The sequence below is a fragment of the Vipera berus genome (assembly GCF_964194415.1).
Source record: "Vipera berus genome assembly, chromosome: 3".
Taxonomy (NCBI): Eukaryota; Metazoa; Chordata; class Lepidosauria; order Squamata; family Viperidae; genus Vipera; species Vipera berus.
Window position 1 is genome coordinate 166,798,174 of NC_138204.1, and position 21,402 is coordinate 166,819,575.

Below are 21,402 nucleotides of genomic sequence, written 5' to 3' on the forward strand. Positions count from 1 at the left end.
TGTGAAAATAGTAAATTGAGATTTAGTGATGGATTTAAAAGACATAGAAGAGATGGAACATAAGTGGTTGTCATTAATTTGTTCTTAGCTAGGGAGAAAAGAAGGTCTTGGACAGCTTATAATTAAAAAAGAAGAAATACCGACTATACCAAAACTACATACTTTCCGTATTATATCAAACTGCTGTAATGTTTGCAAGAAATGTGTCTGCAGTTTGACCTCATCCTGTCAGTTGCAGTAGACAGAACCTTTAGGTCCTGGTAGCTTTGGAAAACAAAGCTTTATTTTTGCTGTGTTTTATTAATGGCTGAAAACATGATCCTCTGCATTTGTTTGCCTATAATAATTTTTAAATGTAGTTTTGATATAGTGCATGTTAATACCATGATGTAAGAAAGAATATATCTCAAGTGTTAGGAGGTCCAATGCTGTTGTCTGTGTCCATTTAATTATTTACATTTCTGTGTTACTCAGAAACGCCCATAGATGATTCATGTGTTCATGGTTAAGTTGAAAAGACCAAATGATTTTGAACTATTATCAAAGATATGCAAAGCTTTCCAAGGAAAGGTTGTGCACAAAAAGTATTTTGTTGGTTGGTTTGTGTAGAGCTTGAAATAAAATGCTGCAAGCCCCAAAGTGCATCCAACTGTTTCAATTTAGCTGCAGATCAGTAAAACAAAATTTGAAAGTTTAATGTTTTGTGTTCTCATCAAAACAGTTCTAAATGTTTTTGGTGATGGAAACTATGGGGTTCAGAAACAGCCTCCTGGATTGGAAAACATCTGGATAGCCACTAGGCAGCAGCAAAGAAATCTAGAAAAATTTAAAAGCTTTTCAGCTATAATGTAAAGAATTGTTGCTGTCTATATGTAAAGCCTTAGCCCTAGCATTCCTTGAATTCAGAACAACAATCATTTCACCTGGAGACATAGGTATTTTCTTTGAAAGGAATGTAAGGAAAAAGATTAGTAGATGGCTTTATGTTTTAGGTCTCTTACAGAACCCTTTCAATTTCTTTCTGGGCAGGAAGACACCCTGGCAAAAAATTATACATTAATTCCAACCATTCCTTTCAAAATATTCTAGCACAGAAGAATTGCTGATCTAATTGTTTGGTATGTTCCTGTCCAACTTCACTTCATCAATTATCACTTCAAAATGTTGAGTCAGCTTTCAATGTTATTTCGAAAGCCTTTCTGGATTACAGTATTTCCACAAGCACAAGCACAAATAACTACTTATTAAACTTTTCCATGTCCATGTAAACTTAGATATGGACAATGTGGGAGAGTCTTCAAAGCAGCTATGCCAAGCACCCCGGATGATTCTGATGCCTATAATATTGAGGAGAGAAGTGTCTTGAAACAGTCCTTCAAATGTTTTCCACAACCACAGCTATTTACTGTATTTCTGAATAGACTTTGATACAAACTATGATGTATTGATTTTATATGAAATGTTTTGGATTGTATAGTTTATTCTTCAGGCTTATATCCACTCTGATTTAGGAGCATTAAGTAGTATTTTTAGAACTCCCTCTTATTTTTCTCCACAGTAACAACCCTGTGATAAGTAAATAGATGTAGATCTTTCAGCTGCTTTGACACTTTGGTATCTTACTTCTTGGCCAAGTACTCTTATTGAGCCTGGCCCACCATGATAGAAGCAACCCTCATAGGTTTCCCTTGAAGGATATTTATAATTATAGGTAAAGGTAAAGGTTCCCCCGCACATGCGTGCTAGTCGTTTCCGACTCTAGGGGCCGGTGCTCATCTCCGTTTCAAAGCCGAAGAGCCAGCGCTTGTCTGAGGACGTCTCCGTGGTCATGTGGCCAGCATGACTAGACGCCAAAGGCGCACAGGACGCTGTTACCTTCCCACTGTAGTGGTCCCTATTTTTCTACTTGCATTTTTACGTGCTTTCGAACTGCTAGGTTGGCAGAAGCTGGGACGAGTAACAGGCACTCACTCTGTTACGCGGCACTTGGGATTCGACCCACCAAACTGCCGACCTTCTGATCGACAAGCTCAGCGTCCTAACCCAATGAGCCACCGCGTCCCTTATTATTTATAATTATAGCCACTGGTAAATATGTTATGTGTGTAGAAATTGCATTGCATTGCTGTCTGCTCTTTCTTTCTCTGGAGCTCTCAATTGTTCTGCCCAGTCAAGCTAGCATATGCGTGCACATAGAGGAATCTCAGCTTCTGAGCCTTCCTCTCAAACATCCCATTGCCTCTGGTGTTATCTATCACCCACATGTGTCTTTCTCTAAATTTTGACTGGCCTTTTGGTATACAAAGACTCCATGGCAGGCAGCTGATAAACATAGCACATGTGCATTTCTCTTTTTCCCTCGCTCTTAATTTAGCTACGCAGTTTTCACCCCTATCCTGTTGCACCTATTCTGTTACTTAGTCCTTTGCCTAAGTGCACACCCTGCACTTTCTCATGGTTGTATATTGGAATTAAATATTTTCTTTCACATACATGTTATATTAGTACTTCAACTTGTACTGCATCCTGCCTAATCTAGAAAGCTCTATAAACGTGGCTATGCAGCAGTTGAGTGCCACAGAAGGTTGAAGACTCAAGGCTGTGCTTTAGCACTGCCCTACCTCTCCCCAGACTACACTCCTTCAGGCAGGAGGTCTGAAGTAAGACTGTATTTGCAATCATGAGTATGGCTCCTTGTATAAAAGGAAACCCCTGGCTAGTTTAGACCATTGCATTAACCTTAAAATTAATGCCAGTACTACTTCTCTGCATATCTTACATTGGAATAAAAGGAATTTGAAGATTCTCTAGCCAATTCATATATTTCCCTCTTCAAGCAGATAGCTTCATGCAGCTAGAGATATATTCTCCAACAGGAGGAATACTTTGCAGAACCGGATATTTGATTTTCCTGAGATATCAAAGATAATCTTAAAGAATTGTTTATCTTACTGGTTTTTATTGTATTTTGCAAGTCTGAACAGGCATTGTGGCCCCAGCAAATTAATTTCTATCTGGTACTTTCAATAAATGGAGTTAGGAACATCCTGCATTCAAAAAAAATTATCCAGGCCTTGCTCAGATTGACTTCATGTGAAGGGAGGGTAGAGTTGGACATTTTGACTAGATGGAAAGGAGTCCCTTGTTCCTCACCTGCAAGTGATCTATACATGTGATATTTGTAACAATATTGGTATAAATAGTATTATATAGAGATATTTTATAAATCAACCTTTCTTGTATACTTTTTAGATTGTTAACAATTCTGAATCTCATGATTCTTCCTTTTATTGTAGGATAATCAACTATGACTACAGAATCTGGTTCAGACTCTGAGTCCAAAGATCAGGATCAAGAGCAGAAAGAAACATCTGATAAACAAGAAAAAGCAACCCAAGAACAGCAGCCACAGCAAGTGAAGGAAGAGCACCAGAATGCATTAGAACAATTTCCCAGTGTTGCAGCCCATAGCACTCCTGTAAAAAAGGAACAGGCAAGTTATTTAGGAAATCACCCTTCCTCAATATGGCACTAACCTAATGTGTTAGAGATTAGCATTATTATAGTAACGAGCATTAGAAATAACATTATAGCATGCATCATTTTGAGCAGCAGTAGCCTTCCATGAGAATTTTATAGAAATGATAGTCCAGCTCATTTGGAGAGAGGCAGCACATTGTTACTCACAGAAATCCAAATGGATTTTAGAAAGTATAACAAAACAAAATAAATGCTCAGTGTTGCTTTTTTCTTTTAAGGCTATTTTTACTAAAATTTTATAATGATAAGCATTTATTGTGGAAAGTAGGGAAATTCTGAGATTCTGAATAAAGGACAGGATATAAATCTAAATTCAAAGGACTGCCTGTAAAAAAAAAATTTCTAAAGACTAAAGAATGTGCATTGAACTTAACCACTACATGAGCTGAAATAAATATATTGGCATGTCCCAACTGTGTCACTCTACTGGAGAGCTCTAAATTCACACAACTCCTGGGTTCCCATAGTACCCTGCAGACCATATGCACATCATCAGGAACGAGGAGAGGTCTTTTTGCTTGAAGGGGACATCATTCATACAATGTTAAATGTAGGCTAGTATATACTCTCTCTCTCTCTCTCTCTGTGTGTGTGTGTGTGTGTGTGTGTGTGCGTGTGTGTGTGCGTGTGTGTGTGTGTATGCATGTACAGACAGTAGGATGCTAATTGCTGAAAACACACATAGTTTTCAGCAATTGGTATCTTCCTGTCTGCAATGTTAATAGTTGATATATTAAAAGCAGACTTTAAACATTCAAATTTATAGCTAAAATATATACATTTATTTTGGATTAAGAACACAGAATTTACAGAAGGAATTGCCAAATTATTTTCTCCTGCTTAGCTATTTGTAAAAGTATCTGTCCATTCCTTTCCCAGGAATGAAGTTAGTGTTTATGCTTGACCTAAATGTTTTCCAGAATAGAAAAATATTTTTTTTCTTACTTATTTTTGATATATTTTAACAGGACTATAATTCTTCTCTACATGGGCTGTATTATTCTAAGTGGATTTCTGCACTTCTCTATTACACACTGTATGATCTTTCATCTGAAAGCAGATTAAAGTTTTTGCTGAATTTATTTTATTCCCATGGAAACAAGTTACAATAAGTGAGGCATTTGTAGAAATATTAGTGATGGAAATCAGTACTGTAGGTTGCAGGCCTATTTTAAAGTCATTTCAGGCCAAAATAGGTATTCATTTTACTATCATTAAAAACAAACTTATAAAGTTTGAACTGAATTATTTCTGCATTTCTTCTGCTTTTAAATATGTCTGTTAGCTAGTGGTAGAGGAACCATCCACATATAAGACATTATTTTAAAAAATACTGCTGGTACTGAAAAGAGCAACCACTTGGTATGGAGCATATTTTTGGACTATTACAACATCTGAGATTTCTGAAATGAAACATGGTTGTTTAACAATCATTGCAGTGTTGGATCTTTTCTATTCAGGTTATTTAACTTTATTTTTAAATGAGCGACTATATTGCAGTTTCCTTTAGCACTTTTCTAAAAAAAAATCAACAAAGCTATACAACATCAGAATAGCAGTTTAATTAACCTAAAATGCCTCCACAGTTTATGAAATGTGATTTATCTTTTTTACAATACAGTTTATATGCTTATTTTAAAATGGGTTCTGAACAGACTTCTACAAAGAGATGCTTGGTTATGCTTTGATTGCCCATTTTTATTCTGAAACGAGAATTAAATTTTCCTCTGTTTCTAGGCCACCGAAAAAGAACTTGAAGTTGCTGCTGCAGTGGCAAAGCAGCTGGAATATCAGCAGTTTGAAGACGACAAACTCTCCCAAAAATCATCCTCAAGCAAACTCTCCCGATCTCCTTTAAGGATTGTGAAAAAACCAAAAACTATGCAGTGCAAAGTAATCCTTCTGGATGGCTCTGAATATGGCTGTGAAGTAGAGGTAAAAATGAAAAGAGAGGAACTTCTACAGGATAGATTTATGCACATAATGTTAAATTAGGTAATTTAAAGGTAAAAGTTTCCTCGCACATGCGTTGTAGTCGTTTCCGGCTCTAGGGGCCGGTGCTCATCTCCGTTTCAAAGCCAAAGAGCCAGCACTTGTCTGAGGATGTCTCCGTGGTCATGTGGCTGGCATGACTAGACGCCAAAGGCGCACGGAACGCTGTTACCTTCCCACCGGAGTGGTCCCTATTTTTCTACTTGCATTTTTACATGCTTTCGAACTGCTAGGTTGGCAGAAGCTGGGACGAGTAACAGGCGCTCACTCTGTTACGTGGCACTCGGGATTCGACCCGCCAAACTGCCGATCTTCTGATCGACAAGCTCAGCGTCCTAACCCACTGAGCCACCGCGTCCTAAATTACCTAAATTAAGTAATTTAGGGTCATACAATTGAGTGATTCCAGTGAAATTTCCTTTTTTAAAAAATCTAAAGAGAATGACTCCCTAAATAAGGAAATATATACGCATGTGTATGTGTATGTGTGTGTGTGTGTGTGTGTATAGATATATATACACACACACACACAGCAATGGTGGCAAACCTATGGCACACGTGCCAGAGGCAGCACTCAGAGCCCTCTCTGTGGGCACGTGCGCCATCGCCTCAAACCCGCCTCCCCCTGCAGCCCGCTCCTCATCAGCAGCCCCCTCCTGAGCACAGCCCACGTGGAGCAGCGCAGACAAGGACATGGCAGCCAAGCAGTGGGGACAAGACTTCACCCTTGTATCTGTCACATACAGTTGATGCTGCGGGACACGGGCAGAGGATGTGGCTGCCATGGTGCTGCTGGGCCACCTGGGTGATCTGCGGCGGGCCGTGGAAGTGGTGGGTGGCTGCGCGGGCGAGCGGGGTGGACAGGGGGGCAGTGTTTGGGCACTCGGTCTCTAAAAGGTTCGCCATCACTGATTACAGATTTGGATAGGATATTCTATTTCAAAAAGTCTATATGAGATGGGAAAGGCAATAAATTGATCAAAGACCTAGAGCATTTTATTTGTGAACAAAATTATTGTTCAGAACTCCTTAGCTTATGAAACAAGATATACTGCAAACATATTTTTTTAAATAAATAAATCCTTATATAAAACATTAGTTAAATTGTTACTTGATTTGGAACAATCAAAGTTATAATGTATAATTAATTTGGAGAATTTTTTGTCACAAGGTAAAGTCATGGAGGCCAAAGCCAACAATAGTTGTGATAACGTCATAAGACTTCCAGATTTATACCCATCATTCTATTGTGTTGTGCTGGTTACTGTGCCCCACTTCCACCAAGTGATTCAATTTCTTGTCGCAGAAGCTAAGGAGCTGTCCAGCAGATCATGATTTGAGATAATCAAAATAGGGAGCTGTCCAGTAAAAACAAGGAACACACATATCTGAGATTGTACTTCCATTGTTGTACTTTTATGTGGATGGCTTTACTCATTTGTCCATTCTAGATAGTCTTTCTTTAAACTGATCTAGGACTATGAGAAAATAGTTCTCAAAAAAATAAGTCATTGATTTTGTGCTGACAGATAGCTGAAACTTAAGTTCTGCATTTCCTGTTAAATTTGCTGTCACCGTTGATCTTGGAAGTAATTTTGATGGATCCAATCTGAAGGAAATCCGCATATATAAAAGAAATGGAGCAGTGTGCCAAATCTGCAGCATTTTGTTACATCTGAAGCTGAATAGAACCTTAGAAAAATATAATACTGCAACATTTATCGATATTATAGGCAACATGTTGTTGTTGTTAGTTGCGAAGTCGTGTCCGACCCATCGCGACCCTATGGACAACGTTCCTCCAGGCCTTCCTGTCCACTACCATCTTCTGGGGTCCATTTGAGCTCACGTCTACTGCTTCAGTGACTCCATCCAGCCACCTCATTCTCTGTCGTCCCTTTCTTCTCTTGCCCTCGATCTTTCCCAGCATTAGGCTCTTCTCCAGTGAGTCCTTCCTTCTCATTAGGTGGCCAAAGTATTTGAGTTTCAGCTTCAGGATCTGGCCTTCTAAAGAGCAGACAGGGTTGATCTCCTCTAGGACTGACTGGTTTGATCGCCTTGCAGTCCAAGGGACTCGCAGGAGTCTTCTCCAGCACCACAGTTCAAAGGGCTCAATTCTTTGGCGCTCAGCCTTTCTTATGGTCCAGCTTTCAATAGGCAACATAGGCCACTTCTTTTATGGAAGAAGAGAAGTGACCTTACTGTAATTTAGAGTTTTGTATTGAGAAGGAGGGTGCTTAACTTCTGTCTGTAAACTGGAGGAGCAACCCACAGTTTCTTTTTAATATGTTTGGGATTACCTGTCTATCTTGGGATGCCAAATAAAAAATACTTGATATTGGATTGGCTGGGATTATGGCCTTTTCTGTTTTATCTAAAGTAGCTGTTACATCCAGCAACTATTATAGATTTGTTTGCTGTAGTTCATATCCGTGAGACGATGAATAGAAATTTGTTACATTTTTCTGCCAGTAACATCTCCTTTGAGTTCTTACAAACTCCTGCTTAAATCATCAGTGATTGTATCTAATCATCTTGCCTCCTATCGGCCTTTTTTATTGCTTTCAATTTTTCCAAGTGGAAGTATTTTCCAGTGACTTTTGCCTTCTCATTATGTGTCGAAAGAATTGAAGCATTATCTTCATTGTCAGTGCTTCCAGTAAGCAATTTTATTTCATCTGGTAATGAATAATCTATTTGCAACAATTTTCAGCATCAGATTTTCCTTGCTCAGTCTTTTTTACGGTGCATTTCTCCTGTTATATGTTACAACTTGGGAAACTATGGCCTTGACAATGGATACAAAGCATAGCTGAAGTTTATATTTCTCCCAACAATTTTAATTCCAGTTTTTATTTCTTCTAACCTAGGATTTCTCGTTATATATTTTGCATATAAGCTAAATAAATTAGAAGACAGATTACAATCTTAATACTCTTTTTTTCAGTTTTGAATCATTTATCTGTGCTGTATTCTGTTCCATCTGTTGCTTTTTGGCAATCAAACAAATTACTGTATAGGATGACAAGATGACATATTTTAAGGATGATTCTTTTGTTTATATCCCTTTGAGTCACTGTTGACTCTTAAAGACTGCCTGGAGAAGTTCCTGCAGTTCTCTTAGAAAGATTTCAGATTTGTCTAGGGCTGAGTGAATGACTGCCCAAAGACACCAGTTGATTCCATGCCTATGGCGAGACTAGAACTCAATCTACCAATTTCTAGTTTGGTGCCTTAATCACTACACCAATGGTTTACACAGTCAATCTTTGTATAATCAATAAAGCAGGGATCAAAATATTTGTGAAATTCCTTACTTTTTCCATTAAACACTAGATTTTAACAGTGTGATCTCAGGTCTTCTGACTCTTAAGATCCAGTTTATATATTTGACAGTGCCATTCCATACATAATTGAAATCTGGATTGCCAAACCTTGAACATTATTTTACTAGTGTGTGTGTGTGTGTGTATGTGTGTGTGTGTGTATGTATGTATATAGTTAGATATATAGATATGTGTTAAATGTTTGTTAAGTATTTAGATTACCTTGCTAGGCCCCAAACATGGGACAAATCTTTATTTCCTGTTTCAGCCTAACCCAAGGCCATCCACAGGCAGTGGTCACAGTAGTGACAGCTCATATTTGTGTAAATTTTTTTGTTAGCAACCCAAAAAATTTACATATGTGTGTGTGTAGATAGATAGATAGATAGATAGATAGATAGATAGATAGATAGATAGATAGATAGATAGATAGATAGATAGATAGACAGAGAGAGAGAGAGAGAGATAGATATAGAGATATAGATATATAGATTATAGATTATAGATATATAGATATAAAGAGAGACAAAAAATATTTGATTGTATTTTCTGTATTGATAAGAGTTACCCTGTCAGGTTCTTTAGAGCATTTGAAAAGAAAGTAGTTTTTGTTTGATTTTTTTAGAAGTGTATTTAAATGGACTGCTGTGATCTTAAAAAGGCAATTAACATACAAACATCAGCACACATAGAAGGAATGTTGCTGGAATTTATGGTTATATATCATTTGATGTTCTGAACATTCAACATAGCTTTTTCAAAGTTCTTTCCAGGTTGTGTCCGCATAGAGGCTGGGATTGGCATTCAATTATCATTGCTAATCTCATTAAATCATTTTGGAGAATGAACTATATATGCATGTTAGAAATTGTTCATTTCAATTAATTCTACCTTTTTAAAAGAATATGTAGTTCTGTTTCCTATCTCACTTATCCTGTGCTTCTTCCTATAAACACATTTAGAGTTCTCTGTCAGCTGCTTGTCATCTATGCTTTTCCCCTATATGCTACAAGAATAAAAGACTATGCCTTGAAAAAGATGTAGAAACTCATTGGAAATTATATCAGTCACAAATGTCAAATTTCTATGAAAAAGTGAAAGCTATCACAGTACTAGACCACATTAAAGAAGCTAGAGAAGCAGTGCTTTGTAATATTGGAATGATGTGACCTAGGAGACTGATTTAAGATTGGAATAAGAGCCTTCTAGATAGAAATGATGACGTGCAAAACAGAGTGTCATTTCAATTCCAACACTTGAATTTATTTGACTTAAAAGCAAGCTAACAACCTGCAGAGTGATCAATTGCTTTTCCCACTAAAAGCATATTAATAGCTATGTATCTGAATTATTTTTACTCAGAAAATTAAAACTGAAAATTAGAACATTTAGAACAATTAATTTGATCTGATCTCGGAGTCAGTCTTGTCACAATCACAGTCTTATCAAGAATTGGCTGTCCTTTGTTGAATGTTTGTTTGGCTGTTTGCTTAGCTTAGTACTGGCTTTTTCAGATTGTTAGCCCAACAAGTCGTTGCACTTCTTAATGATTGTTCCACTTAAGTGCTGAGTTGTTTGTTTTGCACTGCAGTCACCTATTTCTTAACAGCTAAACTTATCAGAGCATGACATAGTTCCCATCACAAAGAATATGGGAAATAATAAGCAACTTCTTAAGCTATTACTGTATGCTATGCATTTCTTACTACAGTATAGCTGCTCTTGATACAGAGAAATGAAGGTAAAATATACAGGCATTATAACTGTTGCAATCCAAAGGAGAAAGTGTTCAGTTTTGCATCATTTCTGTACAGATTTATTTAATAATGTCTATTTGCATAGAAATTACTATCCAGTTTTTTGCCTACAGTAAGCTATAGGCATTTACTTTTTATTATGTTTTTTTTATCCCATTTATATCCCACCCTTCTCCGAAGACTCAGGGCGGCTTACAATCTAAGAAGCACAAATGTGCTTAGCAATAGCCTTCATTCTATGTATATGCCTGCTTATTAGGGCTTTCGCCGCCCCCCCCCAGCGTCATTTTTACAAAGTCAGCTTATTGCCCCCAACAATCTGGGTCCTCATTTTACCTACCTCGGAAGGATAGTTTTCTATAGTAAGCTACCCGAGGGACTGTCTCATACCTCTGGGATTGGCCAGCCCCAGGATGCTGACAGAGAAGGCGTGCTGTGGGCCCCATCAGCCAGAGTATTTTGGCTGGCAGAGTCCAGGAAAAGAGCAACATCTGCTGTTGCATCAGGCCTTTGAAACATCTCCCCCCACTCCAGTGAGGTCGGTTTCAATCCTCATGACCTTCCACAAGAGCTTAAAGACCTTTTCCTCCCAGTTGACTTAGGCTCCAGTGGAAGAGTTTCACATGGGAAGTAGTTGATAGATTAATAACAGATCTTATCTCACATTACTTCTCATCCTACTCCCTCCTATCCCACCTTTTAATTGGGACGCATTAATGGAATCTCTACAATATCTTATATTTTTTAGCTTTTGTATAGTTTTTACCTTTTTAAGATTATAATATGGGTAGCCAATAAATTTTACAAATAAGTAAATAAGTCCAAAACCTCCAGAGGACAGACATTCTGTCACAATTATGTCATTCACAGTTATAGTATGAGAAGAAAAAAACCTATTCTGGGAAAAAGTATCTTATAGCACTACTCAGGAAGGCTTACTTCTAGGTGGTGGTTGTTGTTGTTGTTTTTATTATATTCCTGTTTTTATTTAAGAGGGGATACAGGAAGCTTACAGTTCTGTCCTTCTATTGGATGTAATCCATGCTTCTCTGTATGATTTACCACCATTTTATGGACATTGTCATACCATTTGGAGATACACAATTTTACAGTTCAGACTAATGCCCGATTTATGAAATAAATTAAGTGATGAAAATGAACTCACTTTTTCTACACTTTGATATATAACCCCTAATCCATTCTAGCACAGAGTTCCCCAATGTTTCTGGCTTTGTGGAAGTTACCAATTAATTGGAAATTGTTGTTTATCTTTTAAGTAATCAGTTTTAAAATTTGGAATAATACTAAATAATGCTAAATATGCTATTAGTTGCTTAATATTAAAATTACTAAATGTTTTTCAGACAGTAGGAATGGCAAAAACTGTAGGCATGTTAACATGTCAGATTATTGTTTCATTGAAGTATATGTTCATGTTTTCATAACGTTTGCAGAACTTTAGGATAAAAAGATGTTTACATGAAATTGATGAAGAACCTATGTTGTAAACAGTAACAATGCAAGTTCTATGGATTAGAAGTACCTCCTAGACAGATCTTATATTTTTTATACAATCCAGCTGAGTGCATTCAGGAAACTTAACAAACATGTATAGGAGGGTAATCTCTATTAAAAAAATCTGGACTGATATATTTTTGATGCTACTTAACATTGCTTAAGTGGTGGTTTGACATTTTAATAAGACTTCTGTTTGAGAAAAAGTATTAGAAGACTATGGACTACAAATGAAAATTCAACTTCTAACAAAAGTGTATCTCATTAGTTAAGTTAACGGCATGGATGCCGTTAAGAAGATTTTGAATGAATAGTGCACAAGACCATGGTGTTAGAAAGAGGCTGCAGGAGTAGTTTAATAGTATAATACACACTGCTAGGAGAATGGGAGAATCAGTGATATGAAGTCTCAATTGTCAGGTTAAGGTCTAACAATATGTCTTTTCTCTGTTGTCACTTGAAGTGATTACTGAAAACATGTTTTCTGTGGCTGACAGCAAACAAGGTAAAAGCTTCCCATACTTCAGTGTATGGGATAATTAATGCCCATTCATACATTGAAAAAGACATGAGAGAAAGTTTTTTAGAGAAGATCAGAAAGAAGGTTGCTTTTTTAGTGAGAATTTAACAAAAAGGATTATAAGTATAACAAAAAAAGTACAATAAAAAATAACCTGCAGTATAGAAATCAACAATCATCATATGTCAACATATAAATTCCAAGCCTTATGTTTCAGAAAATTCCCACATCAATAAATGTACAGTCTTGCTCACTTTAGAGCACATCAGGAGGACTGGACAGATGTTGAGGAAAATAATACATTCTATCTGGTTGTTTGTTCTTATTTAGAGTTACATTTTTCATGACATATGACATAAGAGAAAACTGTATTCTGTTCCTGTGCAGGACCACACTTTTCTCACCACTGAACTGCATCTAGCTGAAAAATCTGCCTTTATTCTTTCCTCTTCTGAACTACTGATATAAGGAGATCAGAGACTTTGTCTCCAGTTCCTAAAATCTTTAGATATGGAGGAATAAGTAAGCAGTTAAACAGATAACAATAAATCAAGAGGATCTTGCTTGACCTTTTACGCTCAAAAGTTCATTAGAATGGTAAATGGTAAATATTTAGATAAGCATTAACAGGATCGTGCTAAACTTATGGGATAGTACATGTTACATGGAAGCCATTGGGCAGGTACAAAAATATTAGTGATGTATCAAATTGCTTTAACCAATGAATGCTTGTTGTTTTTTCAAGTAAAACATTAAAACGTTAGTGCCTGAAAGAAGAAAAGGGCGAGAGGTTAAGTATTTATGCACATAAATAGTGCTTTTTCTACTTTACCTTTCCAATTAGAGTGTAGTTGGGTGAAGATATAGCAAGCCCAACAAATTGCTTGTTTTTCCTGCTAACACTACTGGCATGCAGGATTGGCTGATGAAACCCCAAAATGACAGGTATTTCTCTTTGAATGTGATCTACTGATATATTATTTCAATATATTGCAGATATTGCTTAAAACAAGGCTTCATTTTGAACATGCTGGCAATATTAGGATGTTTCAATGAGAGAAGGATTGTTCTGTACCAGCCTGCTACCGGCCTTGCAGAAAAGGCAACCCCTTTATAAACGGCAAGAGGCTGGAATACGTCTGCCAAATTTATTACAAAAACAAACAAGACACGTACCAAGATACAGGAGCTTTGAAACACTATCTGAGCGGTTGCTTTCAGCAAACCAGCCCTCCCCAAACATTCCCTTTATAAAGAGTTCAGGGCGTGGCCTCTCTTTGCCTCCTTCCGAGAAGCCCCACAGCCTTCCTCTGTTTGCTCCTACTTGACTGCCTCCTGCGTCGGGCGTCCTTGAACAGGGCCAGCTGTGGGTCATCTTCATCCACACTGTCAGGCTCACACAGCTGGGTCTCCATGGTGACCAAGTGGGAGGGGCCTGCCTGAGGGCTATCATCAGCAAGATCTTCAACACCCCCCTCCTCCTCTGAGTCGTCGTCCGACCCAACTGCCGAACCCACAGGCTGACCCTGAATCACAACAAGGATTTGTTTAGAGTCTCTTCTGCATGGGAGCCATTCAACCTTTTGCAAATAAACCACTGCCTTTCTCAGCATAGAAGCTGACTGAGGGAGAAAATGGCTGCAGTTTTGCATCCTCACTTCTGTTTACTCTTACTATTTTCAATTTGTAGGGTAATCTTGGTGTGCAACACCAAGTCCTGGCTGACACCAGAGCAGGGAGTTCCTTTCTGGAAATGTGTCCAGCTGGGTTTTATGGCTGGCACCAGCCAAGGCCTCATGGTAAGGTAGAGGTCGTAGTGATATCCAGGAATATCTTTTGATCTTCAGGGGCCATGCTCCACAACTTTCTGGGTGTGAGACTCTATTCCTAAAGCTGGGTTTGCTGCATTTGTGCCCAGCTAATTGCTAGCTTTTCCAGCTGACAGTTTCTTTGAGCCCAGCCAGAAGGGAATGTCCATTTTGCACTCAAAACGGCAGGGACTGAGTAGATCTGATACTGTCTGATGTGCCTCAATCACATTTCGATTGGTATCAGCTCTTTGCATTTCCTTGCCACCCGAAATCCAACCCAGTGGAGCAATTTGTCCAATAAAATAAGGAAATGTAAATTACCGTATATACTTGAGTATAAGCCGAATTTTTCAGCCCACTTTTTGGGCTGAAAAATTCCACTTCGGCTTATACTCCAGTCAACAAAAAAAACTTACCGAGGACTTGTGCACGGCCGAGGCTTTGGTGCTTCCGGGATCGCCCGCACCTCTCCCAAGCCACCGCCGTCCGAGACCTGCCGAAGTTTGGGGAGGTTTGGGGAGGTGCGCGCGCACCTCCCCAAACTCCGCGCCTTGCCTGCCTGCTTCTTTCCACAGCGGAAAGAAGCAGGCAGGCAGGGCGCGGAGGAACGGAGACTTGCCGACGTTTGGGGAGGTTTGGGCGCCTCCCCAAACCTCGGCAGGTCTCCGTTCCTCCGCGCAGACCTGCCGACGTTTGGGGAGGTTTGGGCGCCTCCCCAAACCTCCCCAAACCTCGGCAGGTCTCCGTTCCTCCTGCCGACCTTTGGGGAGGTTTGGGCGCCTCCCCAAACCTCCCCAAACCTCGGCAGGTCTCCGTTCCTCCTGCCGACCTTTGGGGAGGTTTGGGCGCCTCCCCAAACCTCCCCAGGTCTCCGTTCCTCCTGCCGACCTTTGGGGAGGTTTGGGCACCTCCCCAAACCTCCCCAGGTCTCCGTTCCTCCTGCCGACCTTTGGGGAGGTTTGGGCGCCTCCCCAAACCTCGGCAGGTCTCCGTTCCTCCTGCCGACCTTTGGGGAGGTTTGGGCGCCTCCCCAAACCTCCCCAGGTCTCCGTTCCTCCTGCCGACCTTTGGGGAGGTTTGGGCGCCTCCCCAAACCTCGGCAGGTCTCCGTTCCTCCTGCCGACCTTTGGGGAGGTTTGGGCGCCTCCCCAAACCTCGGCAGGTCTCCGTTCCTCCTGCCGACCTTTGGGGAGGTTTGGGCGCCTCCCCAAACCTCCCCAAACCTCGGCAGGTCTCCGTTCCTGTTTGGGGAGGTTTGGGCGCCTCCCCAAACCTCGGCAGGTCTCCGTTCCTCCGCGCAGACCTGCCGACCTTTGGGGAGGTTTGGGCGCCTCCCCAAACGTCCCCAAACCTCGGCAGGTCTCCGTTCCTGTTTGGGGAGGTTTGGGCGCCTCCCCAAACCTCCCCAAACCTCGGCAGGTCTCCGTTCCTCCGCGCAGACCTGCCGACCTTTGGGGAGGTTTGGGCGCCTCCCCAAACGTCCCCAAACCTCGGCAGGTCTCCGTTCCTGTTTGGGGAGGTTTGGGCGCCTCCCCAAACCTCCCCAAACCTCGGCAGGTCTCCGTTTCTCCGCGCAGACCTGCCGACCTTTGGGGAGGTTTGGGCGCCTCCCCAAACGTCCCCAAACCTCGGCAGGTCTCCGTTCCTGTTTGGGGAGGTTTGGGCGCCTCCCCAAACCTCCCCAAACCTCGGCAGGTCTCCGTTCCTCCGCGCAGACCTGCCGACCTTTGGGGAGGTTTGGGCGCCTCCCCAAACGTCCCCAAACCTCGGCAGGTCTCCGTTCCTCCGCACAGACCTGCCGACGTTTGGGGAGGTTTGGGCGCCTCCCCAAACCTCCCCAAACCTCGGCAGGTCTCCGTTCCTGTTTGGGGAGGTTTGGGCGCCTCCCCAAACCTCCCCAAACCTCGGCAGGTCTCCGTTCCTCCGCGCAGACCTGCCGACCTTTGGGGAGGTTTGGGCGCCTCCCCAAACCTCCCCAAACGTCGGCAGGTCTGCGCGGAGGAACGGAGACCTGCCGAGGTTTGGGGAGGTTTGGGGAGGCGCCCAAACCTCCCCAAACAGGAACGGAGACCTGCCGAGGTTTGGGGAGGTTTGGGGAGGCGCCCAAACCTCCCCAAAGGTCGGCAGGTCTGCGCGGAGGAACGGAGACCTGCCGAGGTTTGGGGAGGTTTGGGGAGGCGCCCAAACCTCCCCAAACAGGAACGGAGACCTGCCGAGGTTTGGGGACGTTTGGGGAGGCGCCCAAACCTCCCCAAAGGTCGGCAGGTCTGCGCGGAGGAACGGAGACCTGCCGAGGTTTGGGGAGGTTTGGGGAGGCGCCCAAACCTCCCCAAACAGGAACGGAGACCTGCCGAGGTTTGGGGACGTTTGGGGAGGCGCCCAAACCTCCCCAAAGGTCGGCAGGTCTGCGCGGAGGAACGGAGACCTGCCGAGGTTTGGGGAGGTTTGGGGAGGCGCCCAAACCTCCCCAAACAGGAACGGAGACCTGCCGAGGTTTGGGGACGTTTGGGGAGGCGCCCAAACCTCCCCAAAGGTCGGCAGGTCTGCGCGGAGGAACGGAGACCTGCCGAGGTTTGGGGAGGTTTGGGGAGGCGCCCAAACCTCCCCAAACAGGAACGGAGACCTGCCGAGGTTTGGGGAGGTTTGGGGAGGCGCCCAAACCTCCCCAAACGTCGGCAGGTCTGCGCGGAGGAACGGAGACCTGCCGAGGTTTGGGGAGGCGCCCAAACCTCCCCAAACAGGAACGGAGACCTGCCGAGGTTTGGGAACGTTTGGGGAGGCGCCCAAACCTCCCCAAAGGTCGGCAGGTCTGCGCGGAGGAACGGAGACCTGCCGAGGTTTGGGGAGGCGCCCAAACCTCCCCAAAGGTCGGCAGGAGGAACGGAGACCTGCCGAGGTTTGGGGAGGTTTGGGGAGGCGCCCAAACCTCCCCAAAGGTCGGCAGGAGGAACGGAGACCTGCCGAGGTTTGGGGAGGTTTGGGGAGGCGCCCAAACCTCCCCAAAGGTCGGCAGGAGGAACGGAGACCTGCCGAGGTTTGGGGAGGCGCCCAAACCTCCCCAAAGGTCGGCAGGAGGAATGGAGACCTGCCGAGGTTTGGGGAGGCGCCCAAACCTCCCCAAAGGTCGGCAGGAGGAACGGAGACCTGCCGAGGTTTGGGGAGGTTTGGGGAGGCGCCCAAACCTCCCCAAAGGTCGGCAGGAGGAACGGAGACCTGCCGAGGTTTGGGGAGGCGCCCAAACCTCCCCAAAGGTCGGCAGGTCTGCGCGGAGGAACGGAGACCTGCAGAGGTTTGGGGAGGCGCCCAAACCTCCCCAAAGGTCGGCAGGAGGAACGGAGACCTGCCGAGGTTTGGGGAGGCGCCCAAACCTCCCCAAAGGTCGGCAGGAGGAACGGAGACCTGCCGAGGTTTGGGGAGGTTTGGGGAGGCGCCCAAACCTCCCCAAAGGTCGGCAGGAGGAACGGAGACCTGCCGAGGTTTGGGGAGGCGCCCAAACCTCCCCAAAGGTCGGCAGGAGGAACGGAGACCTGCCGAGGTTTGGGGAGGTTTGGGGAGGCGCCCAAACCTCCCCAAAGGTCGGCAGGAGGAACGGAGACCTGCCGACGAGCCGCGGCCACACAGGGTATTCCTGTGTATTCAGGCTTGCAGAACGGCGGATCGGCTTATACTCGAGTCAATAACTTTTTCCAGTTTTTGGGGGTGAAATTGGGGGTCTCGGCTTATACTCGAGTCGGCTTATACTCAAGTATATACGGTATATTACAACTTCCAGGAATCTTGGAACAACACTGCTATTGGTAAATAGAGGCTTTCCCTTCCCCAATTAAATCCTTATTAAAATGGACAGAGGTTCCAAAAAAAGACAGAAAACAAGGTCTGAAGTATTTTGAAGTATCCGTTCTGGGAAGAGTAAAAGGATTAAGGCAATGACTTTAGGGGGGGGATGTTAAGTCATTTTTAAGACTTGCGGGGGAGGGGGGATCAGGGACCAGTTCTGTGGAAAAAAGTTTTTCCCATGGTTTTGTATGTCGCCTGCATCCCATGCATGGGGCTTCACTTGTTTATGTGGCCCAGTTTCTGGCACGCCGTGGACTGGTGCCAGTCCAGGGACTGGGGGTTGAGGATCCCTGCTCTAGAGAATGGAGCCTGTTAGTCCATTAAGGGATCTTTAAATTATAATAGTATTTTACAGTTAATGTCAACTCACATTTGAACTATTACAATGCAATTTACATGGGACTATCCTTGAAGAGTATTTGGAACTGCAAATGGTGTAGAATGTGGCAGGACAGGCAGTTCTTGGGACCCCTAAGGTGGGCCGTGTTATGCTGATATTCTGTGTATTGCACTGGCTGCTGATTCCAGATACAATTCAAGGTGTAGTTTATCACCTTTAAAGCCCTTTCATGACATGGATCCAGGCTATCAGGAACTGTCTCACCCCTATGTGATCAGCCTCCTTCACCCACACCAGCAGAAGGGACATGCTACAGACCTTGTCAGTCAAGGAATTTGGCTGGCAGAGTCCAGGTGAAGAGCCTTTTCTGCCATGGCTCCTGCCTTTTGGAAGATGTAACCCCTGAGGTGAGATCCACACTCACCCTTTGGACCTTCCATAAGTGCATGAAGGGCTCTTTCAGTTGGCCTGGAGCCCAAATGGGCTGCATCACTCTGGAGGTGGCTAATGGATTAAAACATCCTGCTTCTCCCGAGGTGCATCTTGCTCCCTTCTTCTCCATCTTTTAATTGTACATTATTATGATTTATTGTTTTAAAATTTTACCAGCTTTTAATGTTTGTAAGCCACCCAGCGTCACCTCTAGGCAAGATGGGAAACATTCAAGTCAAATAAATAAAATAGAATAATTGAATTGGCTGTAAGTAGCAGTAATTATTTACTTGTGTTTTATCCAATGCTTCCTGGGAAGGTAGAACTTGCTTTGGATGTAGGCTTAGATCTCATTACTCTTTTTTTAAGGTTCCAAATTAGGACCTACCTTTCTACCACTACTATCTGGTTTTGAATCACAATTGTATCTACATAAACTTGTTTAAACTGACTTAGCAGCAGTATGTGGGTGTTAAGCTTAATAAAAGTCTCTTTTATTTGAGTGTCCAATTCATTGTTAACTGTGGTTAGAAGCTTGATAATGCTGTTTGTGCCATCAGTAGGCATTTTCTGGTTGTGAAGTCAGTAATACTGGTGGCACAGTGATTAAAGTACAGTATTGCAGGCTAACTGCCCATAGACTGGAGTTCGATCCTGATGGGGCTCAAGGTTGACTCAAGATCAATAAAATGAGCACCCAAACTGTTGGGGGCAATATTGCTTCTACACTGTAAACCACCCAGAGAATGCTATGGGTATTAGGTATTTAAGCCTAAAATGGTATTGCTGTGCTGTTTCTGTTTTTGTTTTTTAAGTCCTCATCCCTTTGTTGGATATTGTTGCAGTGTATCGGCATCTTGATTCAGGATAACTAGAATAAATGATTTACGTTATAAATATACTTCCAACCAAATGAGAAATAAGTTTGATCCCTGGAATAAATAAAATATATATTAAGCTTAATTTTGCTTGATGAGTTCTATATTCTATAAAATGTTATTTTTTTAAAAAATTAGGATGTTCACGGAGAAGATAGCTTGAAACTCACTCTGATTTTTTTCTCCCCTGACTATAGAAGCGCTCAAAGGGCCACATTCTTTTTGACAAAGTATGTGAGCACTTGAACCTCTTGGAAAAAGATTATTTTGGACTCACTTACAGAGATATGGAAAATCAGAAGGTAAAATTAACCATTTATTACAGAAAATCATGAGATAACATGGGGAAAATATATTTAATCCAAGAATAAGCAACTATAGAATGAGACCAGTGCTTTGTTTAACAGTAATTATAGCTGAACTCCTGATAGGTAATGTACACTGAAATATTCAAAAGAATTATTACATCTCATTTTGATTTTTGAGATTTAAAGAGAACACACATATAGTGTTCTGTTGCATGTTCTTGAAGATGGATTAAATTTAAAAAAACGTATAGCCTTACAGTTATTCATTAATACATATCTCATTGATCTTTTTTTTTACTTTTTTCCTTCAAGATCTCCCTATCACTTCGACAATTCTTTGAGAATCCTAATATTTATTGTTGAAATATTTATGAGGGAGCTTAAGAAGGAAAAATACCTGAAATAGATTTACAGATTACTATTGCCTCCTGCAAGCAATATTTGATTGAAAATGCAACTGCTTTTATGTTACTAGTTAAGCCCAGAAAGTCCAAACTAGGTTGACTTTGGATTTGACATGTTTATCCATCTATCAAATCTTTTCCAAGGACCTGGGATATGCAGACAATCATTGTCTGATTGTCATAGGATGTAAACTGTTCCAAATAAAGCTGCCTTTTGCAATTGATGGATAGTGATTTTGTCAATGCCAGTGGTGTTCAAGTGGTGTTCCATATGTTTTGGAATTGCACTCAAAGCACCTATTACTATTAGTACTGTTTTTGTTTGTTTTTGCCACAGTCATTCTACTTATATTTCAGCTATTTATATTTTGTTATTTTCTCCAATTCCTTTTCTTCTCTTCTGCTATCTTAAGATGTTAATGCACTTTTATTATTGGTATATATCCTTAAACCTGGTTTGTACTAGTTATAATAATAAAATATATAATGAAATTATCTTGTAAGATTAATCATTATATCTAGATTATAGATATAAGCTGCAATTAAGTAACCTGGAATTTGCTTAGGTCTTAGCATGAATTGGAGACATGTTAGTTCTTAGATTTGCTAAAATCTAAAGTGGTTTGACCAAAGTAATTAAGCACAATTAAGTGTCATTCAGTTAAAACATACTGGTATTGGTTCTTAAAGTGTTTCATATTAGTTCAATTTTAATATTTCACTTGTTATTTAACATGACTTA

General features: G+C 41.8%; 1 protein-coding gene across 12 annotated transcripts in view; it reads left to right on the forward strand.

Moving 5' to 3' along the window:
- The window catches only part of EPB41L3 (erythrocyte membrane protein band 4.1 like 3), a 90,390-nt gene that overhangs the window by 28,833 nt on the left and 40,155 nt on the right, over positions 1-21,402 (forward strand). For 11 of the 12 annotated variants that reach the window (XM_081324664.1, XM_081324665.1, XM_081324668.1 and 8 more), the window contains 3 exons: positions 3,297-3,493; positions 5,278-5,475; positions 20,146-20,250. In XM_081324664.1, the coding sequence (XP_081180790.1) occupies positions 3,308-3,493; positions 5,278-5,475; positions 20,146-20,250 (489 nt within the window). In that variant the 5' untranslated portion in view covers positions 3,297-3,307. Of the gene's footprint in view, positions 1-1,097; positions 1,119-3,296; positions 3,494-5,277; positions 5,476-20,145; positions 20,251-21,402 lie in introns of those variants that run through there. The other variant, XM_081324669.1, reaches the window with a different exon arrangement.